Source organism: Embiotoca jacksoni, unplaced genomic scaffold (genome assembly GCF_022577435.1).
Source record: "Embiotoca jacksoni isolate LCO1_2020_lvr unplaced genomic scaffold, fEmbJac1.0.p SCAF_8, whole genome shotgun sequence".
NCBI lineage: Eukaryota > Metazoa > Chordata > Actinopteri > Embiotocidae > Embiotoca > Embiotoca jacksoni.
In genome coordinates, this window is record NW_027185436.1 from 2692504 (window position 1) to 2709139 (window position 16636).

The following is a 16636-nucleotide window of genomic DNA, read 5'->3' on the forward strand; positions in this document are numbered from 1 at the left end:
CTTTGGTTGCATACATTTCAGCCATTTAAGCACTCAATATTTTATGAATGAGAGTGACTAGGAGGAGGTGTGAATGTGTGTAGTGGGTGGAGGTGCTGGGGAGAAAAATCTCTTACATTTTTTGTTTGGACTTGTTTTATTTTTTTTCTAGATGTCAATGCAGTCAAATGAAAAAAAACGGGGGAAAAAAACACTCAACTTCCTATCCTCGCCCCGGCCCTACCAGCCCTACCCACACACTCTGACCTGCTGGTTATGTAATGCAAAGTTTAATTACATAAATGCATAATGGCCCAACCTCCACCAAATCACACCTCCATTAAATTACAGAAGTTCCTTCCACTAAAACTGGTCCGTCACAGGAGAAATATGACCTACATGAATTTCACAGATCAGTAAATTGTCGAAAAATATCCTTCAATAATCATGTTTATATAAACAAATTGTGACCTTTAGTGTATTTTTTATTTTTTTTTTATCTTTAAGGGATTTAACTTCTTGGCTTTTGGAATTTGACTCTTTTACTAAGAAACTAGGTCCTGTTTACTTTATGGCCCACTGATACTTTTATTGAATCATGAATCTTCTCTTAAATAATTTTTTTCCCCCCCAGACATGTTCATGTTTAAAGATCTTCAGATTCAAAGAGTAAAAACCTCTCAATTAATTATCAGCATATAACTCAGTGGCTGTTTTTGTGTCTTGATGTGATTGAACTGATGTTGTCTTTAACTCGGTGCCGACACAAGCACATTTTAATACATTATTTACAGATAATAAAAAGGATTAAGAGTGTTTATGAAAATCAATTTTATGGACAATCTTGCTCAGATCCCATGTAATGAGTTCACTGGAGGATGTGGAGTGCAAGGACTGTCAGGATGTGCTCAGCAACCTACAGGCGCCCTCTAGTGATCGGCACTGTTGTGGTGCTCATTGAAATACAACGTATGAGGATAGATGAGGACAATAAAGTTCAAAAGTCTAAAACAGGAAAACAATTCAAGACCTTTAAGGAAATAAATGCGCCACCTACAAGCTTTAAAGTCATGTAGTTATTAGTAGATAAACTTGTATCATTTAAATGTCCTACTTCATTGCAACACTGCTTGTTGCCCAAATAAACGTTTTTTGTTTGCTAGTAATCTTTTACCTAATGGATAGAATCAATTTAAATCATAACGTGTAGTCTGTAACAAATACTTTCAGGTTCAAAGTCTAAAACACAAAATAGATAAAGGAGTAAACTCAATTATACTTAAATTACACTTAAATAGACCATTTCCAAATTGTTATTCAACCATTTTGTGGGAAAAAATAGCTTGATCTGAAATTAAACATTCAAAATGTATAAATCGAAAGGTATAAAGGAAAAAGTTCAAATGTAACCAAAATATATCATTTCAAAATCCAGTTTTTTCTTCCCTCATGTCAAAGTAACTTCTGACCAAACAAACTGACGAACTCACTGTCTCCCTCTTTTTCTTCGTCCAGCATGACTTTGTGCGTCGGGAACGCTCGCCGCGTATTCTCCTCGACCTCATCCAGAGGACCAAGGATGCAGTGCGAGAGCTGGACAACCTGCAGTACCGCAAGATGAAAAAGATCCTGTACCAGGAGAAACACAACGGGCCCATGGGAGAGAGCCAGGAGGAGGAGGAGGTGAGAGGGAGAGGGAGAGAGCCAGGAGGAGGAGGAGGTGAGATGGAGAGGGAGAGAGCCAGGAGGAGGAGGAGGTGAGAGGGAGAGAGCCAGGAGGAGGAGGAGGTGAGAGGGAGAGAGCCAGGAGGAGGAGGAGGGGAGAGAGAGGGAAAGAAACAAATATTTAAATTCTGACTTTCACCTCAAGGAGAAGTCTGTCGTTATTTTTTTATTTGTTTATGGGTTTTGCATAAAATCACTTTCAGCTCCATTTGTAATCACATTGGGGAACTTTTTTAGAAAACATTAGAAAACCCTCCTCAGTGTGTTCACTGTATAATCACAGGAAACAATAGCAGAAACAATAATAGAGTCAGCTGAGATAATAGTTGAGACACAAGTGAATAATAGTCAGCTGAAGAGGGTCAGGCAAGCACAGCCTAATGAGCCCTTCATGATCTGTTGAAATGTTTGGCCACCGAAATATCAGAAAATACTGAAAAATCTCCATCGTCACTTCCTAGAATGCAAACTGACATCCTGAAATTCCAGGAAACCACATCTCAGTTTGTGGTGGTTCCCAAAATAATATGTCAGATAGATAGACAGATAGACAGATAGACAGACAGACATACAGACATACATACATTCTGTTTACATTCCTTACTGTAATTTAGCACTTGAGTTTCTCAGCAGTGAGGGACTTTTCCTCTTTACTCCAGTCAACATGTATCTCTGTCTCTGTCTTCAGTCCAGCAGAGTATCTCAGACAAAGACGGGGGACAGGATATTTGATCTGAAGTGATGTCAAAGAAACCCAAAAAGGGCAGTTACGTCCCAAAGAGGGAGAAACCAGACACGGACCTTTTGTCCAAAGCGTCCTTGTGAACTGACTCAGTTCTAATAAAGTACAGTTAATAGCTGATCACAGCAGTCCACACACAGGAGTCTTTCTCCTGCTGAGGCTGAGATAAAATGTCCCTCTGCTGACCTGCCTGGCCCAAGGTAAAATGAACAGGTCGCAGCAGCACTAGTGTCATCCTACACCACGTGATGCAATTCAGAGCAGCCACCAGACCTCGTTGCAACAAGACACCACTGAGACCTTGACTGAGGAAACCTGCTGTCCCAAACCTCCTTCTCTGGATTCAAGTGGACAGATTGGTTAAACACCCGTTCATATAACCAGGCTGGTGCTGAACTGACTTTATCTATCATGTACACACTCAAATCTAAAGACAAGACTCAGTCCAACCAATGACCCTTAACATAAGAACTGACACAGGTGAATGATACAAACACACACAGACACACACACAGCTTAACAATTAGAGGTTAATAGGCAATTTACCACGACTTTGACTCTAATGCGATCTAGAGGGCATCAGTTATTCCCCCCGCCTTTAATGATACAATTTGGAGATGCCTGCTTATATTTTGGTGGAGGACATGGCAATCTGTGTGTGTTTATTTTGTCTGCATGACTTTTGAGTGTTCATTTGTGCGCTTGCAGGACAGCGAGGCAGCTAGCTGTAAGATGAACAGCCTGGGCAGCAACCACTCCATCCCCAGCACCTCGGTCAGCACGGGTAGCCAGAGCAGCAGCGTGAACAGCATGCAGGAGGTGCTGGATGACAGCTGCTCCGACATGACCATGATGCACCCCCAGGACTACAGCAGCACCCTGGACTCCTCCCCGCACACCAAGAAGGTAAAGGTCAGGGGTGAAGACGGGATGGTATTAAGAGCTGGGTAGCAGAATCACACGAAACCAAACCAGAGCGGGAAACTTGAAGTTACTGCGAGCAGTTCTTAGTGGTTCCCAAAATTTCTTGTCTGATGAAATGAGCAAAAGTACCCCATCATTCAACACAACCTTTCATCTTCCAAATGAGTTCATCTGGAAGTGTTTTAATTTGGCCATAATTTGATTAATCAACATTATTAAAGTGGACTATCTTACAATTATTTTCACAAAAATGTCTCGGTGTGAGTCATTGATTTCCACACTTCAATATTAAAGATTTATCGTGGCAAAATAAAGAAAAGTATCTCATGTTTAAAGTCCCAATTCACCACGAAAGTCAAATCAGTCAATAAGCTGATCTCTCCACCAAAATCCACTGATTTCCAGTTGGGATTTGAGCTGTCATGCTAATAGAGAGACAGACAAATAGATGAGCACCAGCACAAGTCGCCTCAGCTCCAACCTCCAGGTCTGGAAAATAAAGCCAGCGCTGAAGTGCCAAAAATACACTCGCTCCAAAAGCAAATTAATCATAGACTGTATATAAAAGTACACAGAGCTACCAGGTTTGGAAAGTAAGGCCAATACGCAAGTGCCTGAAACTTCAGTACTACGGAGGGCCGCTTGATGTTGGCTCCAAAAAGGCTCCGGCTCCATATCAATACATTTTTTTCCCCTAAGTTATAATGTTGTCATTTGCTAAAGTCCCTCTTTCTTATTAGTTTTCTATTGGTCCATCTGAAAATAATTCCATCATTAATTAGATATTAGGCCCCAAAAATCTGCATGTTTCCATACCCGACAGTGTGAACCCACTGATGCTCTCAAAATAGTGAGTGTTGCTACGTAAGTACGCCATTTTGAACACAGTAGCTAAGCTTCAAAACTGCTCTTCAGGAAACCTTTGTGTGACGTCACGGCAGCTACGTCCATGTTAAACTCTATGTTCACTCTGCTGTGGCGCTAAACCCTGATGAAGGACTACTTTTCCAATAATTGATTGAATCATTTGATCTAACAGTTCTCTTGGAGTAGCACACTTTTCCCAGAATGCCATGCATGAAATGTAAGTTCATAATACATACAAAGGCAGCAAGCATGATGTGAGTAGTACAATCACTTCCTTTCTGAGATAGCAAATGTGCACTTCACAAATGGAAAGGAAACACGGCTCCGTGCACACATCCTCTGGTTGCGCTTACTGTTTTCAAGTGTGTGTGTGTGTGTGTGTGTGTGTGTGCGTGCGTGCGTGCGTGTGTGTGCAAACCCCCCCCCCCCGAAACCATGGAAACCATTGACACAGTCCTCCATGTTTGCAGATTGCTTCAAGTTCATCACTGACACCGTTCACACTGAGAACAGTGGCTGTGTACACATGTCAACAAGCAGCGCACACACTCCTCGTAAACTCCCCACTCACATCTGTCATCCTGCACACACACACACACACACACACACACACACACACACATTGAGTACACACAGATCAACACAATGCTTGACATTCTCATAGAAGATCTCATTCGACTTAAAAATGTGTGAAGAGAGGGCTGTCACTTCTCTGTCATTCTCTTTCTTCATGTGCTCTTTGTGTTTCGACTGCATGAATGTGGTTGTCACTTCATGAGCAGACAGCCAATGTGCTGTTTCAAGTTGGAGGGCTGAGCTGAGAACAACTGAAAGAGACACGCATTGTTTTCAGATGCTGATGAAGTTCCCTCTTCACATGAATCGACTCTTTGGTCCCACAGCTCCGAAAAAAATGTTCAGTCACTTTTTAATGGGGGGGGTTTGAGTGTTGACGTTTCATCATGTTTTGCGAGGTTCCAGTTGACACAGTTTTAGCAAATGCTTAAGATTCCTTTTGAAATTTAGATGTGGTGTGAGTGAAGTCAGCGGGGGGGATTTGTTATTTAAAACGTCACAGTATGATGGTGAAGAATTTAAATGCTGCCACAGTTTTGAGTGAGTTAAAAATCTGTCGCGTGTCCTTCGGCGTAGCTCAATTTTCACCTTCATTTTTACACTTTGTTCACTTTTCTGTTATTTTGTATTATCAAAGACGATAACTGTGATTTAATTAATAACCTTTGGTCGTTCTCTCCTTTTCGTGTCTCACGCAGGACCATCTGTACAACTGGGAAGATGGGATGCACCGGGACCACCGGCCGGAGCTGAGGCCGGCCTCCTCTGACAAGAGCAGCCAGGCCCAAAACTACAAGAACCAGGGCCGCTTTGCCACCATAAAGTCAGCCTCACTGGTGAGATTAAACCACAATCTTTCCTCTTGTTTTCTTTTCCAGATCCCATGAAACCTGTTTTTCATGTGCTGGAAGAGTTTTAGGATTCATTTGTGGAGCATTCACCTTGGATGTTGGGTTGCTTTGAAAGCCAAAAGTGTGGAAAGGCTCCTGATAGCAGAAGCCCAAATCTGTCTGAGGGTTATGTTTACACCGCAGCAGCATATTAAGGCACAGAAGTGAAATTCGTTTGTTTTTCAGTGTTAAAATCTGTCTGCGAATGCGGCGGGTCAACGGCAAAAAAATGAGAGGGAGGTCCGCGTTTGAACACGTTGTATAAAAGCGGGTCATAACTCAAATCTCTTTCCCACCAATTTGATCCGTCGTGTTGTTTTTTCTTCCCATCAGTCCATGTTCTGGTCTTTTACGTCCGTCCTGATCTTTGTCTCAGCTCCACAGCCCCTGCCACACATTTCTCCGCTGTCGTTCCTTTCATTCACCTCCTTTTCTTTTGTTTTCTCCTCTTGTACTCCGCTTCACATCACACCTCCTCCTCCTCCCCCCCCTCCTTCATTTCTTCCTCTCCTGCATTTGATAATGCATCATTCTCAGATCTGACTCAATATTGTGAGGTGAAGGGGGTGGAACGCTCTCTCTCTCTGTCTTTCTATGTCTCTCTTTCTCTCGCCCTCCCTGTCTGTTGTCATGGAAACCGGCTCCAGTAACTAGAAAGTAGTCGCGGCGTCGCATGTAAGCGCGTGCTGGGGCGTGTGTGTGTTTACTGATCCATGACCCACTGGTTTTAATTGTGAGTCCCTTCTGCTGTCAGGTCTTAAACCAGACATCAGAGAACCAGAGTGTGTCCTCATGCTGCCCGTGACCAGAACACGAACCGCTGATAGTTCAAGGTTTGTGTGTGGTTATTTTTTTCGTTGACCACCATTGTCCTTCATCTGTATTTACCCGCTATTAGAGGCTTCATGTTTTTCGCCGGGATTTAAATGAGTCCAACTGAGTTATCACATTTCCACACTGTTAAAGTTTCAGAGTTGGAAACAACAACAAACGCCGCTGTGAAGTAAAGTCGTCTCCCGAAAAATCAGAAGCTCGCAAATTCCAGATTAAGTATCTCCACAGTAAAACATGTATCGGTAAAGTACTTTTAATTCATGACTAAAGCTGTGAACAAAGAGTGATTTTTTTTCTTTAATCTTTTTAAATTTTAAAGAAAAAAAAGAAAAATTAGACGAATACATAAAGTACTTTCTGCTTTTTCTGTTCATTTGGAAACCTTTCATTGAAATTTACAAAAATCAACGAGCCAAAAATGGCTTATTACATAGTATTTTTCTTATTAGTTACGATAACATACTTACGACTACACCTGTCACAATTAATACATACTCGCCTTACTTGAGCTGACCACATTTAGTTTGTATAATCAGAAGAATCATTTCCATTTGTCTGAAAAATAGCAGCTGAACAGAAATGTCGTATTCTGTGTTATTTTCCAACATTTGAGGTTTGACTGACGCTGGTTTAATGACGTCATCTTGTCTTCCTCTTCTTCTGCTGCTGAGTGAAGAATTGGCGCCACCAACTGTTTATCTGGAGGCTCTTTACTTCTAATCTTCGACAAATCACATTTCAATGAAATTAACGTCATGGATTTAGTTACAAAGCCAAACACAACAGCACGCATACCACAATTTGTCATATTTGCAGCAATAAAATGGCGGTAAAAATAAAATAATAATTGCAAATATATGTCTGACGATTAATTGTCAAGTAAAATTGCATGACAACCTTAATCATAACTGACCTCGTAATATCGCATTGCAACATGTTATCTCAGACCACTCGTTAACCATTCCTCCATTTATGGCACTCAGCAAGACATAAAGTCGCACACACGTTCTGCTTGAGTACGGCGACGATGATGAACTCGCCTCACGTTACACAACGAGGGACGACGCCTCACTCCTGTTATCAGAGAACAAGAGTTACAGGAAAAGTAGGCTGAGGTTTAGAGGAATTTGTTCTTGCACCCAGGCCGGGTAATTGTATCCTCCACTGAAATAAATTTAACAAAAAAGAAAACAAATCTTCCCCCTCCCTCCTCATCTATTGCGTTTCCTGTCATTTCTTTGTTAAAGAATCACAACAGTTGTTTGAACTACTCCTGTTCAAATACGTAAACTACTTCAGATGTCGGCGGCTGAGGCGGCACACACTGCCTGTCTTGAAAAGAGGCAGCGTCGCGGAGACCACAGCATCTCTGTCGTGTGATAGTACCCGCTCCTGCCCGCCGGCGCCCAAAGAGATGACATCATCCTTTTCTGCCGAGCGCAGACGTCCTCAGATTGGCCTCGACTCGCTGAGACTAGAATCAGCAGGTAGACAAAGAGGGAGAGAGCGAGAGAGAAGAAGAAGAATGGGGGGTCCAGATGGTGAGGGGTGATGGAGAGACAGGAGAGAGACGAAGAGGGAGAGCAGCGCAAAGTGAGAGAACATTAACAAGAAGGGAGGATTAAAAAGGGGAGGAAAAATATGCCGCCAGTAATAAGTTGTATCCTCAAGTATGCAAATCCCTCAGTGACAAAGTTGTCGAGTAAAACGGACTCGTCGTTTGAAATCAAGGTGATGGAGGAATGGGAGAGAGCACGGTGACAGAAGGTAAAGACGAGGTGGAGGACACAGATGGCAGATAGCAGGGACATAAGAAGGACACATAGAGACAAAAGAGCAGCGCTGATTGAAATCTGGACTGGCAACCAAGGACGAGGGGGGAGAAACCGGACCCGTCGCACTCTTCAGTGACATGAAGCATCGAGTCCGATCTGATACAGCGAACGGTAAACACGAGCGAGGAGAGAAGAGGAAGGAGGAGACGGACGAATGAAAGACGTGCAGGAGAGGACGTGAAAGGCGGAAAATAAAGAGGAGGGCAGGATGTAAAATTATCCAGGGAGATGTATGGAAAGGAAAAAGGATTAGGAGGGAGGGAAACGGCAGAAAGAAGGAGAATGAATGTGAGACATAAGTAGCGAGTGAGCGGGAGCGCAGAGGTTATTATAGGTCAGATGAAGTCGGTGGCTCGACATCGCTCGTCTCGTCTCAACACGGAGGATTACAGTCAAGTGTAAGACGCTTCCAAACATGCACCTTCCTCATCAGTCTGGTGACAGTCAAAGCGTATTTCTTACAGCAGTACGCCTCACTGGTATCTCCCATGTAGTTATATAGTCGAAAACAATCTCACAGGTAAATGTTAGAGTTTGCAGACGCACCTATTTTGTATTTGCGTCCCACTTTATGGCCTAAAGAGACGTATGAGAACACGGAGCGCCCACGTTTGTGCATCTCCAGGAAAATCAGGGACACTAAACAAGAGTCTGTGGAAGCCTTCGCTCTCAGCCAGATGCCTTCACCATATGTTACTTTACATACGAAGCAACATTCAAAGTACAGACATGTCTTCTTTCATGTCGTATCTGACGACGAGCCATTTCAGAATTACAAAAAAAAAAAACATGCAATAAAAAGTCAAATCACTATGAATATAAGAATGGTTCACTTGTATCGTTGAGTTCTTCCTATTTGTCTCTTGTTTTCTTCTCCTGGCCAAACATATTTTCAAAGTTCTGCAGAGTGAAGGCGTTTTATTCAAATCGTTGTCAAAATTAAGGAAGTGGCTCAACTATTCCCTTTATTTTTTTAATTACGTAAGATCTTTTAGCATCTTACCTACAAGGAGCACACATAGTTTGACCCTTTCTTATGTTCCTTTTGAGACTCTTTACCAGCACAACATTTTTTCTATTCCACAAATCCTTTCAGTACATTAAATGTCTTGACGACATTGAAGTGCAAAATAAGCAAACTGAATCCAGTTGAGCCGCTGCGTTCCCACTGATCTCACTGGATCGTCACCTTTAGCCTGCATCAGCCCCCCCCTGCCCCCCCCCCCCCCACACACACACACACCCTCCATCCTCCATCCTCCATCCCCCACCCAGCCCTGAATATGATCTCCTTTCCAGTCCCAGAGCCGTGTGTGAAAGAGGCCGTCACATGACGTGACTTGGCCCTTTGTGGCAGCATGCAAGGTGGCAGAGAAGCAAGTGACTGGGATTGGGAGGCTCTATTACAGTAGGGGTATTGATTCAGCGCAGATTAAGGAGGAGGGGGGAGCTCAGCCCCTCCAACCCCCCCCCCACCCCACCCCCCCACTCCTTTTTCCCCTCTCGATGCTCTTATTTTACTTCTCATTATTTCTGTTTTTTTTTTTTTCCAGTTTAACTCTCTCCCAGTCACTCTCCATCTGCTGTTTCTCCTTTGCGATCACCCTCCCTCCCCTCATCTCTCGGCCTGCTCCTCTCTACCCCCCCTCCCTCCCCCCCTCTCCAACTTCTCTCACTCTTTCTAAATGAGGTATTCATGTGACCCACCTGCTGTCCGCCGCTTAGCGTTAGCCCGACTAAAGAGCCGCTCTGTGCTCTTGTTGGCCCGCGGAGTCGGCCTGCCTCATTCACAGTTCACACGTCTGCCTCGGCCGCTGCGTGCCCGGGGCGCGAACCAAGGAGGGGGGTGGGGGGGTTTAAGAGTCCAGTAAAGAGTGGGGGGAGCCTCGGGGTGGCATCGGAGCTCAGGCAGGGTTCTGTCGGGCAGAGGATGCTGCTCAAGGTTCCTGGATGCTGGTGCACTTGGCTAAAGTCGCCATCATGTTTGGCCTGAGGAGTTCAGGTGGCAGTTATGAGAAGATGCGGAGCGACTCCCGCCAAGATGTGGAGAACCCGTTCTGTCCTAAGGTTGGTGGTTCAGACGTAGGTTTCGGTTTGGAAAACAAAAAGGGTGAGAGGAAGTGTTACGACATGCAGGTGGTACTTATCTCTGATTGAGTTTAGTTATGTAGCTGCTGGTTAATACTGTTTGTAGAACGTTTTTCTTCACATATGAGATGCTTTGTGGTTGTCTGTTGGATGCTGTAGCTGTGCGATGTATGTGCAACGGTCAGATGAAAGAGCTTTTGTTGGGCTCTCTCGGTGGACTTCACAGCATTTCTTTTCGAACGTTTAGATTTCCCATCACATGTCGAAGCTTCTTTGTTGCTTCTGTAAAATCGACAAGTGTTGCTGATTGCTGCGGGTGAATTGTACAGATTTACAGTATTTCAGTTCTGCTACGAAAAGAAAATCAAGGTCTATCAATGTTTACAAAAAACAGGTGACATGTTAAGCTTCGTTGTTTGCGCTGTGCAGTGTGTCTGTGTGAAATAATTTGGTTTTGTGGTCTGATAAAAAAATCTGAAATCTCAGCGCTCACATCTCCCGAATTCTCGTTTCTCCGCAGGTGACCAAACAGATCCACGAGCATGAGCAGGAGAGCGAGCTGCGGGAGCAGATGTCGGGCTACAAGCGCATGCGGCGGCAGCACCAGAAGCAGCTGATCGCCCTGGAGAACAAGCTAAAGGCCGAGATGGACGAGCACCGGCTCAAGCTGCAGAAGGAGGTGGAGACGCAGGCCAACAACGCCTACATCGAGCTGGAGAAGCTGGCGAAGCGCCATGCCGTGCACACCGAGAAAGAGGTGGGATTTGTGAGGGGTGGTGGGGTTATGGCACACGAGTGGAGGCACAAGCACAGCAACTCCTAAGTTCTTTCACAGATGATGTCTCAGACCGACATGTGTAAAGCAGCAGTTGGCCGAGGGACGAGTTCTGCGCTGGAAAAACAGGGGAGGACATGATATTGAAGTTATTATAACTCTATAGCTGCTTGTGGAACTTATTTGAAAAATGTCACTGTTTTCGAACCGCGATGCTCCAACCTCAGTTTTACATCGAGCGCACAGTCAAACTCTGTTAAAACTTTACACCCTGCTGCTACCCAATGATGCACACCGTGAAACACAAGGGCAGAAAGGGGTCACGGTGTGTCACGCTCTGAAAAACAAGCTGCATATCTCGGTGATTAGCACACAGTGTGCTGGAGCAGCCGGGGGAGATAGTGTATCTGTTCATATAGACAAGCATGTGCGCCTTAACAGCTATATAAACACACTGTCACACGTAGGCGACATGTCACTCAACAGATACTGGATTTGCTTATTTACTCTCCCTGTAAAAAAGCTGCATACTTTCCTGTCTGAAAGTTGATTTCAATTTTTTTTTGCATTTAAAACTGAAATTGTTTTGTTTGCTTTTGTCCAAAGTTGGACATCTAACCATGCAGTACAGTCCCGAATCTAAACCTGCTCATGTTGGAATTTAACATCTTCCTCCAATTTGTGAAATATGCCTGTTAGAGATTCGATGAGACCAAAGTAACGTCTCTTTATTTCTCGTTTTCTCTGATCTGCAGTCTGAAACTGAAATGTATTCAGTTTACAATGATGTAAAACAAAGAAAAAGTCCAGAGAATGTTTCATACTTTTGCTTGAAACTGACAGGAATGAGAAATGGATTATCAAGGCACCACATTTCAGTGCTGATCACCTAGTCTGCATTAGTTTACTTTCCCACCTGCTTTCCACGTAGAGCCGCCCTGATCGGGCTGATTGATGCCTCTGATTGGCCGATAAGTGTCGCCTTCGTTGGTTGGCTATATGCATGAGGAGTGACATGTGAGGGTTGGGGTAAAAACATTAAGATGAGAAGCGGAGCGTGGGCGAGTCTTTACAGAACATCGGGGGTAATCCTGACCCTCTCACCGCCGTCTTCCTCCTGTCTCCCGTGTCCTCCAGATGAAGACGGCGCAGGCGGATGAGAAGAAGTTCCAGCAGCAGATCGTGGCGCAGCAGAAGAAGGAGCTGACCACGTTTCTGGACAATCAAAAGAAGCAGTACAAACTCTGCAAGGAGAAGATTAAGGAGGTGTGCACCATTCGCCGGTTTCCTTTGTGCGCGCCTCCGTCGTGTGTGACACGCGGTCCGGTGTGCTGTTTATTGTTGAATCAGCACTCCTACACATACATGCAACATTCAGAACCTCCAGAGAAGTCGTGTTGAGTCACTCAGCCTACTTACTATGTTCCTACACATGTATAAACACACATTAAATCCATACGCACACTGGAGCACTTGTGTGCCCCCACAACCTTGAAAGAGTCCAGAGAAAGCTCCTGTGGGCTGGGAGTGATGCACACGCTGTGTTTTTCAGTTACAAGATAAGTGACCAAAATTAGGTCAGCGCAGTTAAAAGAAAGCATCGCTGGCAGGGAGAGATATTTCCCACCAACTGAGGGCTATAACGGCATTAGACACCGCAGAGAGCAGGGATCAGGCTCATGTGTTCAGTGCATTAACGCGAGTTGTAGATTACCTCAAAGCCCATGAAAGAGAACGAGAAGTCGTACTGAGAAATGGAGCGATGGGGCTGAATTTGATTTCTCTTTTTTATTAACCTTCCTGTGGCTGTAGAAGTCAGCTGTAGTTCAAAATTAAAGGTCAACCGGAGTTTGCCGAATGATCTCACTATAAACACTATAAAAACTGGTTGCTTACACCACCTTTATTTCTCATATATCCCAAACTAGACAGCTCATTACATACTGTCCATAATGGATTGTCCCAAATTTACCAGTTGCCTTGTATAATATTAGCCGATAATTGGCCCACTCTGACTTGTCCTCTGTCTCCTCCGTCCTCTCCTCAGGAGATGAACGAGGACCACAGCACACCCAAGAAGGAGAAGCAGGAGCGTCTGTCTAAGCACAAGGAGAACATGCAGCATTCCCAGGCCGAGGAGGAGGCCCACCTGCTGGCCCAGCAGAGGGTCTTCTACGACAGGAACTGCCGCGCCTTCAAGCGCAAAGTCATGATCAAGAGGCACGACTTGGAGCAGGAGCAGATCCGAGAGGTGCGCGAGGACGTACATCAAAAATGGATTTGATAGTTCAGTTCGTTGTGAAATGTCCAACTCGGGGTCACTTCACCAAACGTGTCCAGTTAGAGAGTTTGAACCCGTAATCGTCAGTGAAATCCCTGTTTGTTGGGTTTATTTCTGGAGATGTTGGTGGGAAAAAAATTCCTTGTGAACAGCAGCGTGTCTCAAATAATTACACCCATTGTGTTTATGGTCTGTGAGGTGTTTTTTACTTCTTAACTATAAGAAGATTATTACAGAGTTTAGCAAGCCAACAATGTCATAATCTGAAAATCTGAAGTGTAAATCTGGAGGAAGTCTTAAAAATCGAAAGGCTCTCTGTGGACAAATTCATCAAACTCGGGAAGTGTTTGAATGGAAGTGAATGGAAATGATTTATTGTAGGACGGTTATTGATTTTCCAGATGATGATAGTGACTGGAAACGCTGTAAGCTTGCAAACAGGAAATTGGATTTGTCCAAATGAAACTGTGAATGTCACCTTTCCCTCCTCCACCTCTCCCGTTGGTTCACCCAGGAGCTGAACAAGAAGAAGACCCAGAAGGAGATGGAGCACGCCATGCTGATCCGCCACGACGAGTCCACGCAGGAGCTGGAGCAGAGGCAGCTGAAGACGCTGCAGAAGCTGCGGATGGACCTGATCCGCCTGCAGCACCAGACCGAGCTGGAGAACCAGATCGAGTACAACAACAGACGCGAGCGCGAACTCCATCGGAAGCACGTGCTGGAGCTCCGGCAGCAGCCCAAGAACCTCAAAGTGAGTCAGCACAGAGACGGTGGTAACGTTTTCCAAGCAGGACTTTATCGATGTTTCGGCTGCAGCCGGACGGATACAGGTGCTTGAAATGCAGAAAGAAACTGCTTGTGTTTCCCACCATTTGAAAAAATATGAAATTCAGCTGTCTTTGAAAAGACAACTGGGATCCACCTCTAAGATGGCGCAAGCAATGAGCAACATAAAAGAGTGATGCAACATGAATGTAACGGATTCATTTGGGAAAATGGTGGAAGAACACACAAATCGTGAATTTCATTTGATTTGAATTCGCTTTTTCGGTTAACAACGACGGGAACTGTGATTTCCGCCTGTGGCTGTGTTTGACCTTTAACCTTTAGCAGCAGAAATCTCTCCTCATTTTAAGCCGGCCAGTTTTAAAACCGTTCATCTGCTCCTCCTCTCCGCCGTCTCTGTCCTCCCGTCTCCGTCCTCCAGGCTCTGGAGCTGCAGATCAAGAAGCAGTTCCAGGACACATGCAAGGTGCAGACCAAGCAGTACAAGGCGCTGCGCCACCACCAGATGGAGGTGACGCCCAAGGCCGAGCACAAGACGGTGCTCAAGGCCCTGAAGGATGAGCAGACACGCAAGCTGGCCATCCTGGCCGAGCAATACGAGCAGAGCATCAACGAGATGATGGCCTCGCAGGCGGTGAGTGGGGAGACATTCACGCTGCTTTTTTTTCTCTCGTCTTTTTCAACTTATTGTTCCAATAAATGCCGAATCGACGATAAGAATTTTTTTTTCTTTTTTCTGAATGAGACACCTGTTGCTTATACTTTTGTATGTTTCTCCTCCTTGTCTGTCTTTGTCGTATATCTCTCTGGTCCACCTTCCCCACTTCATCTCACCCTCACTATCTCCCCTCATGCCCTCCCACCTCCCGCTCCACTGTCCTGTCTGTCCCCGTTGCCCTTCGTCCCCTCCTCTCTGTCTCTGATCCCTCTTTCTCCTCTCTCCCTCCCTCTCTCTGTGTTTCTTGTCCATGTACCCCCCCCCCCTCTCCCCACCCTCCTCCTCTCCATCTCTTTATAACCTCCCCTCTCCCCCGTCGCGGTCCATGGTCGGCTGTGTCAGCTGCGTCTGGACGAGGCCCAGGAAGCCGAGTGCCAGGCCCTGAGGCAGCAGCTGCAGCAGGAGATGGAGCTGCTCAATGCCTACCAGAGCAAGATCAAGATGCAGACCGAGGCGCAGCACGAGCGCGAGCAGCAGAAGCTGGAGCAGAAGGTGTCGCTGCGCCGGGCTCACCTGGAACAAAAGGTGCAGTGAAGGAAACACTCTGAGTGTTTTATAAAGGAGACACGCGTTCGGTCGGCTCTGTACGACACACTTTTCATTCATTTCAATCCACTGCGGGTCCGTGGGGTCGAGTTAAAAACACACGGAGGACGCCTTTCTGACTGTCAGCAAAAGAAGGAATGACTTCCCCAAATAATCAAAGACACGTTCCTTCTTAAAAGTAAAAAAAAAAAAACATTTCTTCCCTCTCGGGTATAAAAACGAATTATCTTCTGGTGATAAACTTAAAACAACTAAAGGAGGCCCAGTGAGAACAGACTCGTCCAGCAGACGTCAGTTAACGTCCTCCGAGCAGCCAGAATATATTGAACCCGTCTTGGATGTCCGAACGGGGTCGGACTCAGATGTTCAGATATTGAACTGGTGTTGGACGTCCACCAGATGTACAGAAGTCACACCGACGTGATCCGAACGTCTCCCTCACGTCGCCTGTTTGCTGGGAGACGCGTCCACTTCTCCAACCGCCCGGTTCAATTGTTATCTTTTATTTCAAACAAAACTCATTTAATGTGTTGGAGAAAAGAAATTTGACAAGAATTTATAGGACAACACGTCCTACAGAGACAAGAAGCGACGCAAACAGAATCGTTAGCTGCCCTGTCTGTCTGTACGGTGTACGAGTGAGTTCGAGGCCGCCGCCGTTCAAATGTTTTGCAACACGTTGAGGAAAAAGACTGTCGGAACATGTGCGTTGTGTTTTCCCTGTTTGTAAGATTCAAGATTCAGATGTGCTCATTTTAGACACCGACAGGGATTTTTGCCTTTCGGTGTGTTGACACGAAACTTCCTACAAACACTTTGTCTGAAGCGTACTGAACCATTTCTGTAATTTTAGGGCCACAGATCACTGAAGACTTCATAAAATGCACAAAGTAGTGACCAACATAGTGACGCCATCTTTTTATAGAAAGGAGGAACAAAACATCTTCTCCACCATCCGGCTCCACCGGGAGTTTTTAACGATACGTGAAGTAGAGAAACCCTCCGGAGCGGCACTTTGTGTTTAAATCCGACCGGTCCGCATCGATGCTCAAGCAAACCGTCCCGAA

At 45.1% G+C, this 16636-nt stretch overlaps 1 protein-coding gene across 5 annotated transcripts in view; it reads left to right on the plus strand.

The window, feature by feature from the left end:
* taok3a (TAO kinase 3a) overlaps positions 1-16636 on the plus strand; it is a 73801-nt gene that overhangs the window by 53104 nt on the left and 4061 nt on the right. For 3 of the 5 annotated variants that reach the window (XM_069138388.1, XM_069138389.1, XM_069138387.1), the window contains exons 12-20: positions 1495-1662; positions 3155-3352; positions 5512-5649; positions 10981-11217; positions 12373-12501; positions 13283-13486; positions 14031-14270; positions 14727-14939; positions 15366-15548. In XM_069138388.1, the coding sequence (XP_068994489.1) occupies positions 1495-1662; positions 3155-3352; positions 5512-5649; positions 10981-11217; positions 12373-12501; positions 13283-13486; positions 14031-14270; positions 14727-14939; positions 15366-15548 (1710 nt within the window). Of the gene's footprint in view, positions 1-1494; positions 1663-1748; positions 1768-3154; positions 3353-5511; positions 5650-10279; positions 10440-10980; positions 11218-12372; positions 12502-13282; positions 13487-14030; positions 14271-14726; positions 14940-15365; positions 15549-16636 lie in introns of those variants that run through there. The other 2 variants (XM_069138390.1, XM_069138391.1) reach the window with 2 other exon arrangements.